Source organism: Phascolarctos cinereus, unplaced genomic scaffold (assembly GCF_003287225.1).
Source record: "Phascolarctos cinereus isolate Bilbo 61053 unplaced genomic scaffold, phaCin_HiC Scaffold_1;HRSCAF=81, whole genome shotgun sequence".
NCBI lineage: Eukaryota > Metazoa > Chordata > Mammalia > Diprotodontia > Phascolarctidae > Phascolarctos > Phascolarctos cinereus.
In genome coordinates, this window is record NW_027555514.1 from 32,249,703 (window position 1) to 32,265,231 (window position 15,529).

Genomic DNA, 15,529 nt, shown 5'->3' on the forward strand with positions numbered 1-15,529 from the left:
AATCAACCTCTCCTGGGTTATTGAAGCAATAAAGGGCCACTGGGTTTACTGAATTCTGAGGTCACCTAATCTCAAATATTTTCTTTATATTTGGATTCTTCAACTACATTGGCAGCTCCTTGAGTCGAAGCCATTTTTCTCATAGGTTGCTCAATCCTCATCTACCACAGTGTCTTATTTCTAGCAGATGCTCAGTGAATGTTTGATGATGACGGTGATGTCGATTGAAGTGATGATTAATATGTCCTGCACACTATGCAATGATATAAAGAAAGAGAGACACACCGACCCAGCCGTCGAGGGGCGGTTCCTTTTCGAAAGAAGACACACATGAAACAACTAAATTGCTAAAGAAAGGATCGAACACCACAGTCCAAATTATATACAGAGCGCTGAGGGTGCCAAAATTAAGAAGAGGAGTTGCATGGGCCAAGGAGGAAAGGGTGCTGGAGCCCATTCTTAGGAGTTGAGACTTAATTGTGAAATTTTCATTGTAGAGCATTTAAAATTTGTAAATTGGCACACACAATAAATCAAGGTTTGAATGAATGCTCTGTTAATGTTGTTCACAACTTACTAAAATGGTGAAGGAAATGTCCATAATGTATATTGAACTTTCAAGTGTGTTCTACATCCATTTTCCCCTCAGTTGTTAAACATTTCCCAGCACACCCTGGTTGGGGATCAAACATTTAGAGCTGCAAGAAATCTCAAAAGTCATCTAGACCAAACCCCCTCATTTTGCAGATGAACCAACTGAGGCAGAGGAAGGTTAAGTAATTTTCCTAACGTCACGCAGGTATATATCATCAGAGGAGGAATTTGAACCCAGATCCTCCAAAATCATGTACACATTCAGGAAATGCTTCAAAGAAGAAATTGATACTCATTTTCTCCATTTAAAGGGGAATAAGAAATAATAATGATAGGAATAAGAATAAAAATAAGAATGAAGAAGAAGAAGAAGAAGAAGAAGAAGAAGAAGAAGAAGAAGAAGAAGAAGAAAGTGCAGCAAGAATTGCAACATAGGATAACCTCCTCCATTTGCTATCACCAACACCAGTCACCATTGAGATAGACAAAAATCAAGCCATTCTGGAGAAATGATTTAGAAAAGAGTGGGTCAGACATCTTGAAGTATGACCTGGTCTCCCCAGATGCCAATACTTCCAAGGTGAGAAAGGTCAGTGTCCCATTAAGGGGATGAACAGGTACAATTGTGCAAATGGATTCACAGAGCAAAGCAATATTTAAAAAAAATCAGAGATCTAGAGAAATACAGACCAGAAAAATGGGATCATATCATATTATTGAATATCCTTGGAGGCAGGAAAATCCCATAGGACAGCTTCAGGAATTGGGAAGTTTGTTGAGGTCTAGATTTTTATCTCACCGTTAGCAATTTTCTTGTAGGCAATTAATTTCCTGAAATCCAGTCATAGAGGTCTCAGGCATTAAGTCTCTCTGGGATAGAAAAACCACTTGTCTTGCAACAATATCTGTATACTACCAAAACATTTGGACATTACAGTCTCCAAATCAATCAAATTAGGCATCTGGTATGGAGCTATGACTTGGAATTCTTATGCCTGGGACAAATTCTGTTGAATGGGTCACCACTGAAGCAGAGGCTGAAGAAGTGCAAAGAATGGTATTCTAATGAAGTCGCGACAAAAGAAAGGACAGTCAGTCCCTCAGAGTATAGCCCCTAATATTATCACAAGAAAAACAGACACTGATTTTCTAACCCCTAGAATGAATGAGGAGGGCACAGCTCTTGGGAAAGTGGGCTCTAGGACATGGGCACTAGGGTGATAGGATCCTAGGGATAATGGTACGGGTCTAAATGAAGGAGTAGGGATGGTCATCCAATGCAAAGTAGGCAGGCCAGAAGAGGAGCATTGGGTAGCTGTGGAGGTAGCTACCATGCGGTGAATAGAGCCCAGGGCATGGAGTTGGGAGATAAGTTCAAATCTGATCTTGGACACTAACCGTGTGACTCTGGGCAAATCATTTAACCTCTGTTTACCTCATCTTCCTCAAATGTAAGATGGGTGTAATAACAGCACCTACATCTCATGTTGTCATAAGGATCAAATAAGATAATATTTAGAAGGCACTTAGCACAGTGCATGGCACTATCTAAGTGCCTATTCTCTCCCCTCAGAAACATTTTACTTCAAGACAATAGCCTAGGTTGGAACAAAAAAACAAACAACAACACACACACACAAAAACCCTGTCATCCTTTGCCCCAGTTGCAACTCTGCTTTCCTCATGCTTGCAAAAGAAACAGGGACGCTCTCAAGATCTCTCTAAGGAGCTCTGAAATTGATTGTGAGACATGGGAGACACTGGCGTACCCACATCAAAGGTGCTGTACTCTATGAGCAAAGCAGAATTGTAGCAGCTCAAAGGAAACATGAGATGCACACATTTAGAGACATCTCATTCCAAATGTTCACATGGACTATTTGTGCCCAACCTGTGGCAGAACATTCCAAGCTTGCATTGGGCTGATCAGCCACAGTCAGACATACTATGCCTTGACCCCAACATGGTGATGTCATTTTGGTCTTCTTCAAGACTGAAGAACAGCCACCAACCAACTTGTCAAAGTTGGGTTGATTTTTTTTTTTAATTTCACTTCCAAGTTTATTTTAGCAACTTAAAGTATGTACCTGATGCTGCCTGGCCCAGAGTTGGCTCATAGCAAATTCATATTGTCTGATTAATTGATGTCTATCAAAAATTGTATCATAAATATGTCATGGACACATATTTGCCCAAGGCAAAGAACTTTTTATTTTCATTTTTTCCAACTCCTTTATTGCTCTAGAATGAAAAGGGATCAATGGACATTTCCCTAATAATACTATGATGTTAAACATTTACTTTCCAATGGGAAAATATAGTAATAAAAAAGGCAAAGAAAAAGTAAAGTGATTTTTCCTAATCAAATGTTCTTCCTTTCATTTTATTCTTGGATCACTAAGTTTCTAAAAATAAGATGTTCACAAATGTGAAAAGTGAAGTTCGGGAAATTCAAGCCATTTTCTCAGAGTTATGGAGACATTGACCAGAGTCCTTGCTTTTTAAATATTTTGATAATTGCATTTCCGTATAATTGGTTTTCATCGTAATGCTATTTGCTTTATTTTATACATTTAAAATTATAGTCCTTGAATGGCATTCATAGACTTTATTAGATTACCAGAGAGGTCCATGACACAAAAAATTAAGATTTCCTGATGTAAATAATAATCTAGGAATGCTGTTTTTAGGAAATTCCAACACCTTTTCCTCTGATATTCATATATATACATACATATGTACATACATATACGTGTATACAAATACATGTACATATACACACATACACACACACACAGTGGGAGCACTAGACCAATGATTACATTGGTGTGGGGGACCTTTCAGTGTAGGAACTTCCTCTAGGAAGTTAAGATCTGCAATTTAAGAGTATAAGAGCATTAAATTTGGGAACCTAGAGATCAAATGACTTGCCTATGGCCACAATGCTTTCAGAAGGTCTGAGGCAGGCCCTGAACCTAAGTTTTCCTTCCTACAAGACTAAATTCTATCCACGATTCCAGGCTTTCTCTCTTGCATTGGATAATCTAGATTACAGATCCGGAATCCTGGATTCGGGGACATTTTAGGATCTACTCACTTCCTTTACTGTGCTCCTCAAATTTAATGGGAGGAAGTGTCATCCGTAGGGCGCGGCAGAGGGGGGACGAACTAACTTTTTTTTTTTTTTGTAGAGAGTATTCCTTGATCTGCCAAAATCTTCCAAGCAGTTCCCCTTTAAGGATAAGAAGGCTCTTCAGTCTCTGAGCCCCTCCTCCTCCAATCCTGACTGCCTGGAAGAGGAGCACCAGTTGGGAATAATCATTATTGATAATCAGGGATTTTGGAGGTTTTCATTGATGGGTGGTTTTTATTAATCGCGGCTTTTCGTCTGTGTGAGTTTAAAGCAGAAAAAATAGCCACTGAAAGATGATGGCTGTTAGCTACCTAAACTACCTAGATTTTATGTGTGTGTGTGTGGCGGACGGGGAGGAAGAGAGGTGGGCCAGGGGAAACCGTTTAAATGTATATTTACCAAGTAGCTTACTTAATAAATCAGCATATCTAATTAGGCTGTTGATTATAGAAAAAAAAAGTGCTAATTTCCAGTTCCCCTCCCCACCTCCGCTTTCTCTGGTGTGAATCTACAGATTCCTTCTCTTTCCTACTTACCCTACATGTCCTCTTCTCTTTCCTCCCTACGCTTCCTACCCATTCCCTTTTCACTGTTCCTCTCCTCTCAACTCCCCACTCTCCCTCTAACCTACTCCACCCAGGCACTTTCCTCCACTCTCCGCCTTCCACGATTCCGGTTTAAAACAGTAATAATAACAACAACATAGAAAGGGGTCAGAAAGCGATATTTAGTCCAGGCTGGGTATTGGAACCCCTCAATGAGAGGCTGTTCTAGGGAATGGGAGGAAGAGGGGGGGAAATCTGTTTGTAGTACTCTGAGTCCTGATGTCACAGGCTGAGCAAGGACATAACAAGGAGGAGTCAGATTACAGTAAGAATGGGCAGTGCAGCATAAAGCTCCGAGTAAATGCGAAATCAGACTGGGATCGTGTTAGGGAGAAGGAGGCAGGCTGCAAAGCCCAGCGCGCCTCCTGGGGAGCCAGGCACACCGACTGATCTCGTTCGCCTCCCGAGCTGCTTGCTCGCCCGCTCGCCCGCTCGCTCTCGCTGTCTCCATGCCATGCCGGGGAAATTTCCACCTAACATAGCATGAAGCAGTCCCACTCTCGGTGCCAGGCAGCCTGGCGCAGGAGGAGCTGATGCCCAGGACGCAGCGGTGGGATTCCAGCTGTATGATTAATGAGAAACATAATGTATTTTGGTAAGTGTGAACCCCCGATGATGTCATTCCGGCTCGGGCTCACCTCCGATCGGTGGAGGCAAGTCTCTGGAAGGGTTCAGCTGCCAGGAAGAAGGCATCTGTCTGTCTATCATCTATCTATCTATCTATCTATCTATCTATCTATCTATCTATCTATCTATCTATCTATCTATCTATCTATCCATCTATCTATCAATATCTGTCTGTTAGTCTATTATTAGTATTATTATTTCCGTGGCAAACACTTAAAATTGGCAAGGGTTAAATGGGGAGGTGGGGGTGGCGAGCGCGCTGGAGCAGCGCTCGCCTTTTGCTGGGCAGTGAATGAGCTTGACACTGAGCTTGAGTGGTTAAAAAAAAAAAGCTAGAGTGGCGGGGGAAGCTGAAGCTGAAGCCCCCCGACCTCTCTCTCCACCAAGTTGAGCTGTAGTCTTTGGCAGAATTTGAAATGGCCCTGAATCATGGAAAGTTGCCGGCAAACTTAATGGGATATAAAGACAAAAAAAGTTCCCGTCTTATTTACGATCCAGGAGGTTTGGTCAATATTAGTGTTTTTCATTAAACATTTGCTTTGGTGGATCTTGAGGCAGGGAGGAGGAGGGAGGGTGGGTGGGTGGGGGGGGACCCAACAGCCAGTCTCTCATTTACTGGGCTTGAGCAGCTGAGAACGCTCCCCTGTTCAGAGAGATCTCCGGGTTCTGGGTCTGGCTGGAGGCAGCACACGGCAAGACTGAGGATCTTAAGCCTAGAGACAGAGAGAAGTCTCTGAGCTGTTCGATATTTGGACAGTCGAGTTTGGCGTCTCAGCTGAAACCTCTCCGGGATTTACAGCGGAGCCGTCTTGTAGAAGCAAGCAAAAGGCTTGGTGGGGTGCAGATCGGTGCTGGCTAGCCAGTGCTGCATTCCCTCGCTGGGGTCTTGCAATGAAATGTAATGGAATGCTGCGATTGACTATAAACTGACTTCTGGGGAAGGAAGAGAGAGAAGGAGGTAGGGTTGGGGTGAGTTCGCCGAGAAGCGGAGGATTGGCATAGAGACACTTTGCTGCGCCTGGAAGTTATGCTTTCCTACTGTAAGTCCAATCCATCCCCCAACCGAACTCAGAGGGGGCTTGAGCTGTTATGTACTTAATGCTGAAATGTTTGCATGTCCAACCGGAGGGAGGATGTGGATGGATGCCAAGAGAGATACTCCAGTGGATTTCTGGGTTTCCACCAAATAAGAAATCCAGAGTTCACTTGGAACTGATTTCTCTTTTTAAAAGTGCTTCCTTGCTCTTTGGGTGGATTTGCATGGCAGCAGTTTTAGTCTACATAGCATTTTCCTCCGGGGGTATTTGCATTTGTATTTGTTGCCAATGTACTCTCCCTACGTTTGGGGGGGGGGGGGAAGAGAGAGAGAGAGAGAGAGACAGACAGACAGACAGACAGACTTGGTGGAAGAGCCAGAGTTAAGAAAGCTAAAAAGCCTTTTCTTGACAGCAGACTTGATTCCCCGGTAATTTGTGTTATATTAGAAAAGATGTTTGAAAAATGCTTGAACATAATTCAGGAGAAACAGTCCCTTTTTGTAACCTAATGTGCAATAGAATCTAGCTTCAGGATCTGCCTCCTTTGCCAGACAGTGAGCAAAAGATTGTTCACTGGCAAAATTGTAATCGGCTGTTAGTCATGAAATTACTTAGTAGTAGTAGTGGTAGTATTATTATTATTTTGTTTTGCAAGAAAAAAAAGGGGGGGGAGGATATTCCTCGTGGCCCAAAGAATACTTAGTGGCTGTGACTGTGTTGTGCAGTCAGTGGTGACAGTAGGTTATGGTTGTGACTGAAGTTATATTTTAGGCGTCTGGCAACAGTTCCCTATGTGATTGTGGCAGCAACTCTGGTTAACCAGCGAAACTACATGGTTTAGAAGTGCTAGCTAGAGGTCAGCCATATGCAATTGGATTAAAATATGGCTATTATAGGAATGTTCTTGGGGCCAGATCCTGTTATTATCATTTTGCCAATCCAGGCTGCTGGCAGTGCAGGCTGATTCACCGGCTAATTTGTTTCATTGTGTAATGTAGGTTTTTAATAGTACAAATTGAAATGTGGTGTCCTACTTGAGAGGGAGCCATGCTCTTCTGAAGAAAGCACAGCTGAAGTTTTCCTCATGGCATGAGGGGGCAGCAGTCTGGAGACTACAGCCTATGATTACCTTCTTTCTTTCCTGTGAGGGAAACATGTATTCAGGAATGCCCCTTATTGCGGGTTCTTTCCTTCATCCTCTTGCTTACTTTCTCAGATAACCTGCCATACAGCCCGAGTTGTCACCTTTCCTCAATATAACAGACCCCACAATTGATAGCAAGAGCTGAACGACATGGATGAGGCATGTGATGATCTGAGTGTCTAATATTAAGTCTCTGTCTTAGGGCTAGTTAATTCTAAATAGCTTTTCCCTTATGCTTCTGCCTTGTAGGATTCTTTGGTAATTCATCCTGTTGCATGTTCACTTATACCACTGTGGGACTGTGTGTATGTGTGTGTGTGTGTGTGTGTGTGTGTGTAGGTGTGCACGCGTGAGCACACATGCATGTATAGGAAGGGTGTGTGTTGGGGGGTGGCTGTGTGGGCTAGTGTGGATATACTATGGGAGGTGCATATAGGAAATATAGAGTGTATGCTTGGAATTTGGAGAAGAGTCTTTAAGACAGAAAGAAAAGGGTGCCATTGTCTTCCTTTTGGACCAGTAGGGCTCCTTATCCAGCTGTCTTAGGTAGAAGGCAGGATTGAGGTAAGGGATGGATAAACTGATAAGCCAATCAGATTGGAGCAGGCTCTCTTTTAACTCACTAGGCTGCATAATATTTGACCTTCTAGAAATATATGTGCTGCACCCCCCTCCTCCCAGGAAGCTTCATGGGGCTCTCTGCCTCCCTTTCCAGCTCTTTGCCCCACTGGTCCTGGACCCTATCTTGCACTGCTCAAAGTCAATCACACATGGTGAGAGAAGTTAAAATTTTAGTTCCCAAGAGTAGCTCTTATATTTGGAGAAAGTGGCTGCTTCAGAATTCTCAGCCTAATGGACTCTTTTAATGACTTAAATCTTACTCTTACTTTCTATTGAAATTTCAGTGCTGCTATTTTCAATAATTGTTCATTTGCACTTAATGATGTGCAGTTTTGTTGTTCAGTCATGTGGAGACTTTTGCTACTTATTTGATCGATTGTTTATTCCTTACTCTGAGTTAAATACAAGGGGTGTGTGTGTGTGGGGGGGAAATAAGGGGAAAAATATCTGCCAATAACATCTTCCCAAGGTTTACTGTAAAACAAATGAAAATAGTAAATACTTGTGTTGTTTCCCCCTCCCTATAAATATTTCACATTGTTAAAAACGACATTTGCCAAGGATGAATGACCTTTAATAATTTATCCAGAGATAAAAGAAAAGCTTCTGTGAGACTTCTTCCTTGATTAGAGGAGAGAGGCTGTGGGTGGTTGTCGGCACTAGCTACACAGAGCTGATGGAATAAAGTGCTAATCGGATTCTGCAGCCAGTGCTAGGGAAGAGGCATGTGTTAGGATCTACGCATTATTTGTTTGAGCACATCAACTCTGCTTTATAGCATTTAGCATTGGGTTGTTACTATGGTCTAGCTCTTACTCCTAGCTCCATACTCATCAATGACCCCACCCTTCCCAGCAACTGGGGCTCATGTCTTCAAAGCTGGAGGAAAATGTCATTGCTACCAGTCAGGTCAAAGAATACCTGGGGCCCATTGTTGGCCAGAAACATAGTGTTGGACTCATCCCTTGCCTAAGGGACAGAAAACCAGGGCACAGATGATGGGTCTCTGTAGGTTGGTTCTGCGTGGTTGGAAACCAATAATGTGTTTTATGGCTGGAGACAGTCAAGAAAACACTGCAGTGAGGTTGCAGTTCTGACGGGATATAGGAAGCTTTCTGAAAATCCTACTCTAAGGCCTGCCCATGTACAATGAATGTATGTTGTATTTAGATAATTATTTGCTTGTTGTCTATCCTCATTAGAATGTGACCATCTGGAGGACAGCTACCCTGTTTTTGCCTTTCTTTATGTCCCCAGTCCTTACCCCAGTGTGAGACACATAGAAAGCATTTAACAAAGACTTGTTGACTGTCAATTGTCCTCAAAAAAAAGTCTATGTAGAAGTTGAAAAACCATGACATCAACAATAAAAAGTAAAAGCTTCACTAAATTTATGATTAATGGAAATATTAATTAAGTCTGGGGGAAAAGCAGGGATACTTAAAAGGGGGAGTGACCCACTCAAGTCAAAGCTTGTCTGTGCTTATAACTGAGCTATATCCCTTAAAATATCCAACTAGCTTCAAATAGAGTGAAGCATTAAATAGCATACCTTTCCTGGCAGGGAGGACTTAAGAGAAAGAGCAAGCAATTAAAAAAAAATTAGCTTCCCAGAAAACTCCTGGAGTATACTAAGGCTCCAGACCCTGGACACAGGAGCATCATCTACTTGTTTGTGCATCATCTGTTTTCAGCATCATTTTGAATTTCATCTCAGGTCCTGAACATTATCAAGTCAGCATTTACTTCTTATTGTCATGTGAACCATCAGGTTTCACTTCTGAAAGCAATATGTTAACTGGTTGTTGGGGGGATGGGAGGATGATTTGCAGCAATAAAAAGATCATGAGGAAAGAAATAATCAGAACATGTGCAGGTGATAGGAAATTACTCCCTTTCTGTTGTTTTTGATAGAAGAGTTCAGCACATCCTAATTTGGTTTGAGTTTCTGATCTTTCATGCTGGGTTATGACCATCACAGAGGCATTCTTAAATACTCAGTACCTTCTTGATTGGTTTTCAAGAGGGAGACTGATTCAGCCATCATCTTGGAAGCTTGGATTCTTTTGTAAAGTTGAAGGCAGTTGGACCCAATTTTATTTGAGGATGTATCTAAAACATAGATAGGAAATTGTTCATTCTTTTGTATTTGTTTTTTGAGGGTAGAGGAGTGTGAGCTGTTTTGTTGTTTAATCGTTTCAGTCCTAACTCTTTATGACCTCATTTGGGGTTTTCTTGGCAAAGATACTGGAGTGGTTTGCCATCTCCTTTTCCAGCTCATTTTATAGATGAGGAAATTGAGGCAAACAAAGTTCAGTGACTTGCCCAGGGTCATACAATAACTGAAAGTCTGAAACCAGATTTGAATTCAGGTCTTCTTGACTCTAGTCCCAGTGTTCTATCCATTTTGCCACCTAGCTGCTCTCTAACTGACCTGTAACTTCATTGGAATGAAATCAGGAACTAAGTGTAGAAATGCCCAGTGGATTCCATTAACAAATCCTTTGTAACTTGTACTTTGAGAGTTGCCTAGTGGTACTGAGAATTTTATTGACTTGTCTAGGGCTAGAATCATCTGAGCTATTAGTTGAACCCAAGTATTTCTGAATCAGAGGCTGGTAGGCAGTGTTCCATATTCTCAATCTGTGTCTTTGTCTGTGTCTTTGTCTCCTGGCTTTTTCTCTGTCCCTGACTCTCTCTCTCTCTCTGAGGAAATTCCCTTTGCCAATGCAAAGATGGAGACATGGAGAGATTAAATGATTTGCCTAGGGTCACACTGCCAAACAGTATGTGTCAGAGACAAACTTGATTCAGGTCTTTCTGACTCGACTCCCAAACTCAACTCCAATAGCACTGCCTCTTATATGTACATGTATATATCAACATGTATGATGGATGAACACATATACCTGCTTTGTTATATCCACATGTACATGTTATAGATATTAATACATTTCACATGTATATGTATGTGTATATATATATATATATATATATACATATATATATATATATATATACACACACACACACACACAAATACATATGCATTTTAATATAGGTAACAATTCTTTCCTGGATGCCTTCAAAAATATCATAATCTCCCTATTAGCAATTTGCCATTTTATCTATCTGTGTCTCTCTGTGTCAAGAAATGTATAAATGGCAGGTCAACTCGGTTGAAAAGCATCATAAAATAAGCCCCCAAATCCAAAGAAACTTGATACATAAAAAAAATTCCTTTAATTCCTTCATTCTCTAAAATTATATTAAGCTATTTAAAAATATGTTTTGTGATCGATTCTATGTAAATAGAGATATGAAACCTGAGATTCTTGTTATCTCAAATTCTAAACTCTGAAGTTCATTATATCTTACACCTTCCCAAAGAATACTTTCATTTAAAACACACACACACACACTGTTGTGTTCCTTAGTTGCTGTAATTATATGGAAATGAAGTGAGTTTATTTAAGGGATAAGTTCCCAAATCCATGAGCTAATAACGACTGACAAAGTTACCCTTTTGTGGGGCATAATTGTTCCAAAAAAACAAATGAAAAATTTAAATTAGTGGTTTCCTGCCTTCATTTGTGAAGATTTGCCTGCAGCTGCTCTTGACTGGAACCTCTCTTTATCGGACTCTGTGTGTGTGTGTGTGTGTGTGTGTGTGTGTGTGTGTGTGTAAGGCTATTTTTGTGTTCCTGTGCATATTTGCGCACATGCTTAACTATTTGGATGTTGAATTGACTCTAGATAACACATGCTAAGATAGCATCTCTTTCACCCTTATCTTATACGTATTTTTTTCATCTTAGACTGTTTCAATTGGTAAGTGTCCTTTTGTATTGTTTTAAAATATTAACGTGTCAATTTGCCAATATGAACATTATGATAGTTTTGTGAGCAGCTAGTTTACAACTGTTTCATATATTATATTGTCCTGTGTATGTATAGTATATCAAGTTTTAAGAATGGTATCATAGCTCTTTCTACCTGTAATGGCTAAGGAAATAGTGATGATGATGTAAGCAGAAACCCATTTTACTTAGACTTTGAGGAAGGAAGTTTTCCATATGTAGTAGACCATGAAAATTTCTCGAAACACAGCAAAGTCATGGAGTCTCTCCCTATTTTTGTTTTATGATTAATTTAAAAGTCATTATATATCATTTATGGCAAAGTTTAATTTAGCAATAGATTTTTCTGGATGATTGGTGACATTAAGTGGAAGCACAACATAAGAAACGTCTAGAATTAACCAACCTTAAAGCATTTGGGATTCTGTTTGAGCCAAATTACCAGGGCTGTAAAAGGGAAGCTTTGCTACTCCCTCCATCCTTCATCCTCCGTTTCCTTTGTATCTCTCCCTCTTTTAGAATGCAAGTTCCATGATGGCCAAGGTTGTTTTGCTTCCTAGTATTTGGGTCCCGCACACTTCTCACAGTCCCTGACACATAGTAAACTTTTAATAAATGCCTCCCCTCCGCCATCATTATTATCTGAGATGATGAGCCAGGCTTATTTGACACCAGGGAAGCTAATATCACTGACCAATGGCATGTATCATCTGGTTCATGTTTGCACTGCTATGCTATGTGAAAATAATAATTGCTCTGATCTAGCATCTTGATTCCTGAGTTTCTATGAGCTGATAGTAAATATACAAAGCTTTTCTGATTCACCAGTTAGAAACATCAAGACAAGTTCATATTACCACATGACTAAAGGAAATCAGGCAAGGAGACTTTAAAGAAATGAAATGTCCTCTGGCCCCTCTTTTGTTCCTTTTGGGTTTAACTTTGGTGGGAATTTGAAAGATAGAGAGGGTAAGAGGAAAAGGGACAGTTTGGAGAATAATATAGATTATCAACCTTAAACACACACATATGCTCCAAGATTTGCACCTGTAATAACCATATAACTAAAATAAAAATACTTTGAATTGAAATGTCCTTCATTTTTCCTGGATTATCCTACCTCATATTTGTTGTTGTTGTTCAGTCATTTCAGTAATGGCTGACTCTTCATGAGCCCACATGAGGTTTTCTTTGCAGAATATTGGAATGGTTTTTCATTTCTTTCTCCAGCTTATTTTACAGGTGGGAAACTGAGGCAAATATATATACCACTAGGAACTTAATAAATGTTTGTTCATCAGAGATTTAGAATTGGAAGGGACCTTAGTTCACCAATCCAACCTCTTCATTCTACTCATGAAGGAATGGAGCTCCAATGAAGTTATACACCATGCTGAAACTCACCAGGCAAGAAGGGGTGGAACCAGAATTTGAACTTTAGTACTGCTAGCTACTTCAAATCAAGGGCAATTTCTGCTGTTCCATGCCGAGTTGGATTGAGTTGAATGCATTTGTTCCAACCAAATATTTGGTTCTCTTTCCCTTGACGTAATGTGCAGGTAAAGGAATCACAGGCAGGGAAATGAATGTGTATAATTTAACACAGTGATTGCCAGTTTACATACATACACACATACACACACACATATACATATATGCATAAGTATATAATTATATACTTATATACATATAAGTGTATATCTATATGTGCATATATGTATAAGTATACACATACATACATACACACACATCATATTGGACCAGAGAAAAAGTCTCTGATTTTGGAGAAAATAAATTGAATGATACTGTGGCCTGTGTAGAAAGTTGTTGCATGGATTAAATCAATTGATTGTGACAACAATGCTATATGTGAAAACATCAAAAGCCATCAGATGGTGTGGTTCAGGGGAATAAGAATAACTTTTGGAGTCCAAGGGCCAGGGTTTGAATCCCAGTTCTCCATGTACGGTGTGACTGCATTTTGGGTAAGTCAATTACCCCTCTTACATCTCAATTTCTTTTTCTGGAAAATGAGCCCAGGGGCCCTTTTTGTGTCATGGAACACAGGGGCAGTCTGGTGAGATCTACGGATCCCTTCTCATAAGAATGTTGCAAATGCTTAAAATAAGTAAAAGGAAATGCTAAATTTCAGTTAGTCGTTAGTGAACATAAAGATTTTTTTTCATCCAAGTTAATGGACCTCCTGAAATCTCTCTATTGATACTAGGTTAAGAACACATGGAATAGATGTTCTGTAAGGTCTCTTCCAGCTCCATACCTAGGCTTATGCTACATTTTCCAAGCATCAAGGAACTACTGTCACTAGTACCATTGGTAAGAACCATGGAATTTGTTCTCTGTAGAGTTGAGAAAAAGTGCCTGGGTTTGTCAAATCTCTTTGTCCCTTTGGAATTTAGAACATTGCACCCAAAGTAGAGGCCTGCCACTGCATAACTTCATTTTGTGTTTTGTGAAGCAATAGGAAGCACAGTTTCTCTTAGGGAGAACTGAATGGGAACTCTTACATCTCTCCAAGCAATTGGGAGCCAGCATGCGATTCTCTGGGCATCGAGGTGACACAGCAGATATAACATTGGGCTTGCAATCAGAAAGGCTCATCTTGGGGTGGAGCTAAGATGGAAGAATGAAAGCAGTGACTTGGTTGAGCTCTCCCCCAAACCCCTCCAAATACTCATAAAAAATAGCTCTAAACAAATTCCAAAGCAGCAGAACCCACAAAAAAGACAGAGTGAAACAAATTTCCAGCCCAAGACAACCTGAATGATTGATCAGAAAGGTGTATAGCGCCGGGCTGGGAGCACAGTGCAGCACGGCATGGGCACACAGGCTGCAGAAAACCTGGAGCAGGCCTCAGAGTACTGAATGGCGGGCATCTGTAGCCGTTTCCAGACTCCTCAATCCACGAATGCCAAAGACAATTTAGAAGGTCAGTGGGAAAAGTCTGTTTCTGTGGTGCTCAGAGAGGAAGACGGGGTTTCAGCTCCATTCTGCAAGAGCATGGCCCTGGGGCGGGGGGGGCAGCTGCTTCCTGAGCTTCCAGCCCACAGACTGAGGGGGAATCTAGTGGCTGATCAGAGAGGGATTGCAGGGATCTCTTTGCCAGTGCTGAGGCAGGAATCTCTTGCTTTGCCCATGTTTGGATCTGGGTGACAGTTCTGAGCAGCCGTGCTGGGGTGAGGAGGAGTTCTGGCATGGAGGAGCTTGTAGTGGCTGTGAAGAGGAACCCCTCCTCACAGTTACAGGACAGAAAGGAGTACTTGTGGTCACAGGCCAGGAAAGGAGTAAACACCTCGCCCGTTATCATACCACCTTGGAAGAACTGAAAATTTACCGGTCCCTACAAGTTTCTCTGAAAACAGCTGCACAAACCCCTGAGGCTTGGGACAGTACATTCTCCACATTGGAAGCAGACTCTTACCTTAGCAAACAGTTTAAAACTCAAGTAATTGGCCGGGGTCATGAGCAAGCAGTGCAAAACGAGTCAGACTATATCATCTTACTTTGGTGAAAAAGATCAAAATATACAACCAGAAGAAGAAAATAAAGTCAAAGCTCCTACATCCAAAGCCTCCAAGGAAAATATGAATCAGTCTCAGGTCTTGGAAGAGCTCAAAATGGATTTTGAGAAGCAAGTAAGGGAAGTAGAGGAAAACTGGGAAGAGAAATGGAGTGATGCAAAAAATCATGAAAAACAAGTCAACAGCTTGCTAAAGGAGACCCAAAAAAATACTGAAGAATATAACACCTTAAAAAATAACCTAAACCAAATGGCAAAAGAGGTCCAAAAAGCCAATGAGAAAAATGCCCTAAAAAGAAAAATTGGCCAAATGGAAAAGGAAGTCCAAAAGCTTACTGAAGAAAATACTTCCTTAAAAATTAGGATAGAG

General features: G+C 40.9%; 1 protein-coding gene across 1 annotated transcript in view; it reads left to right on the plus strand.

Annotated features, from left to right (window-relative positions):
- Positions 1-4,622: 4,622 nt before the first annotated feature.
- The window catches only part of ZNF385D (zinc finger protein 385D), a 345,593-nt gene continuing 334,686 nt past the window's right edge, over positions 4,623-15,529 (plus strand). Inside the window, 1 exon segment of the mRNA XM_020971094.2 lies at positions 4,623-4,927. Coding sequence (XP_020826753.1) covers positions 4,906-4,927 — 22 coding nt within the window. The 5' untranslated portion in view covers positions 4,623-4,905.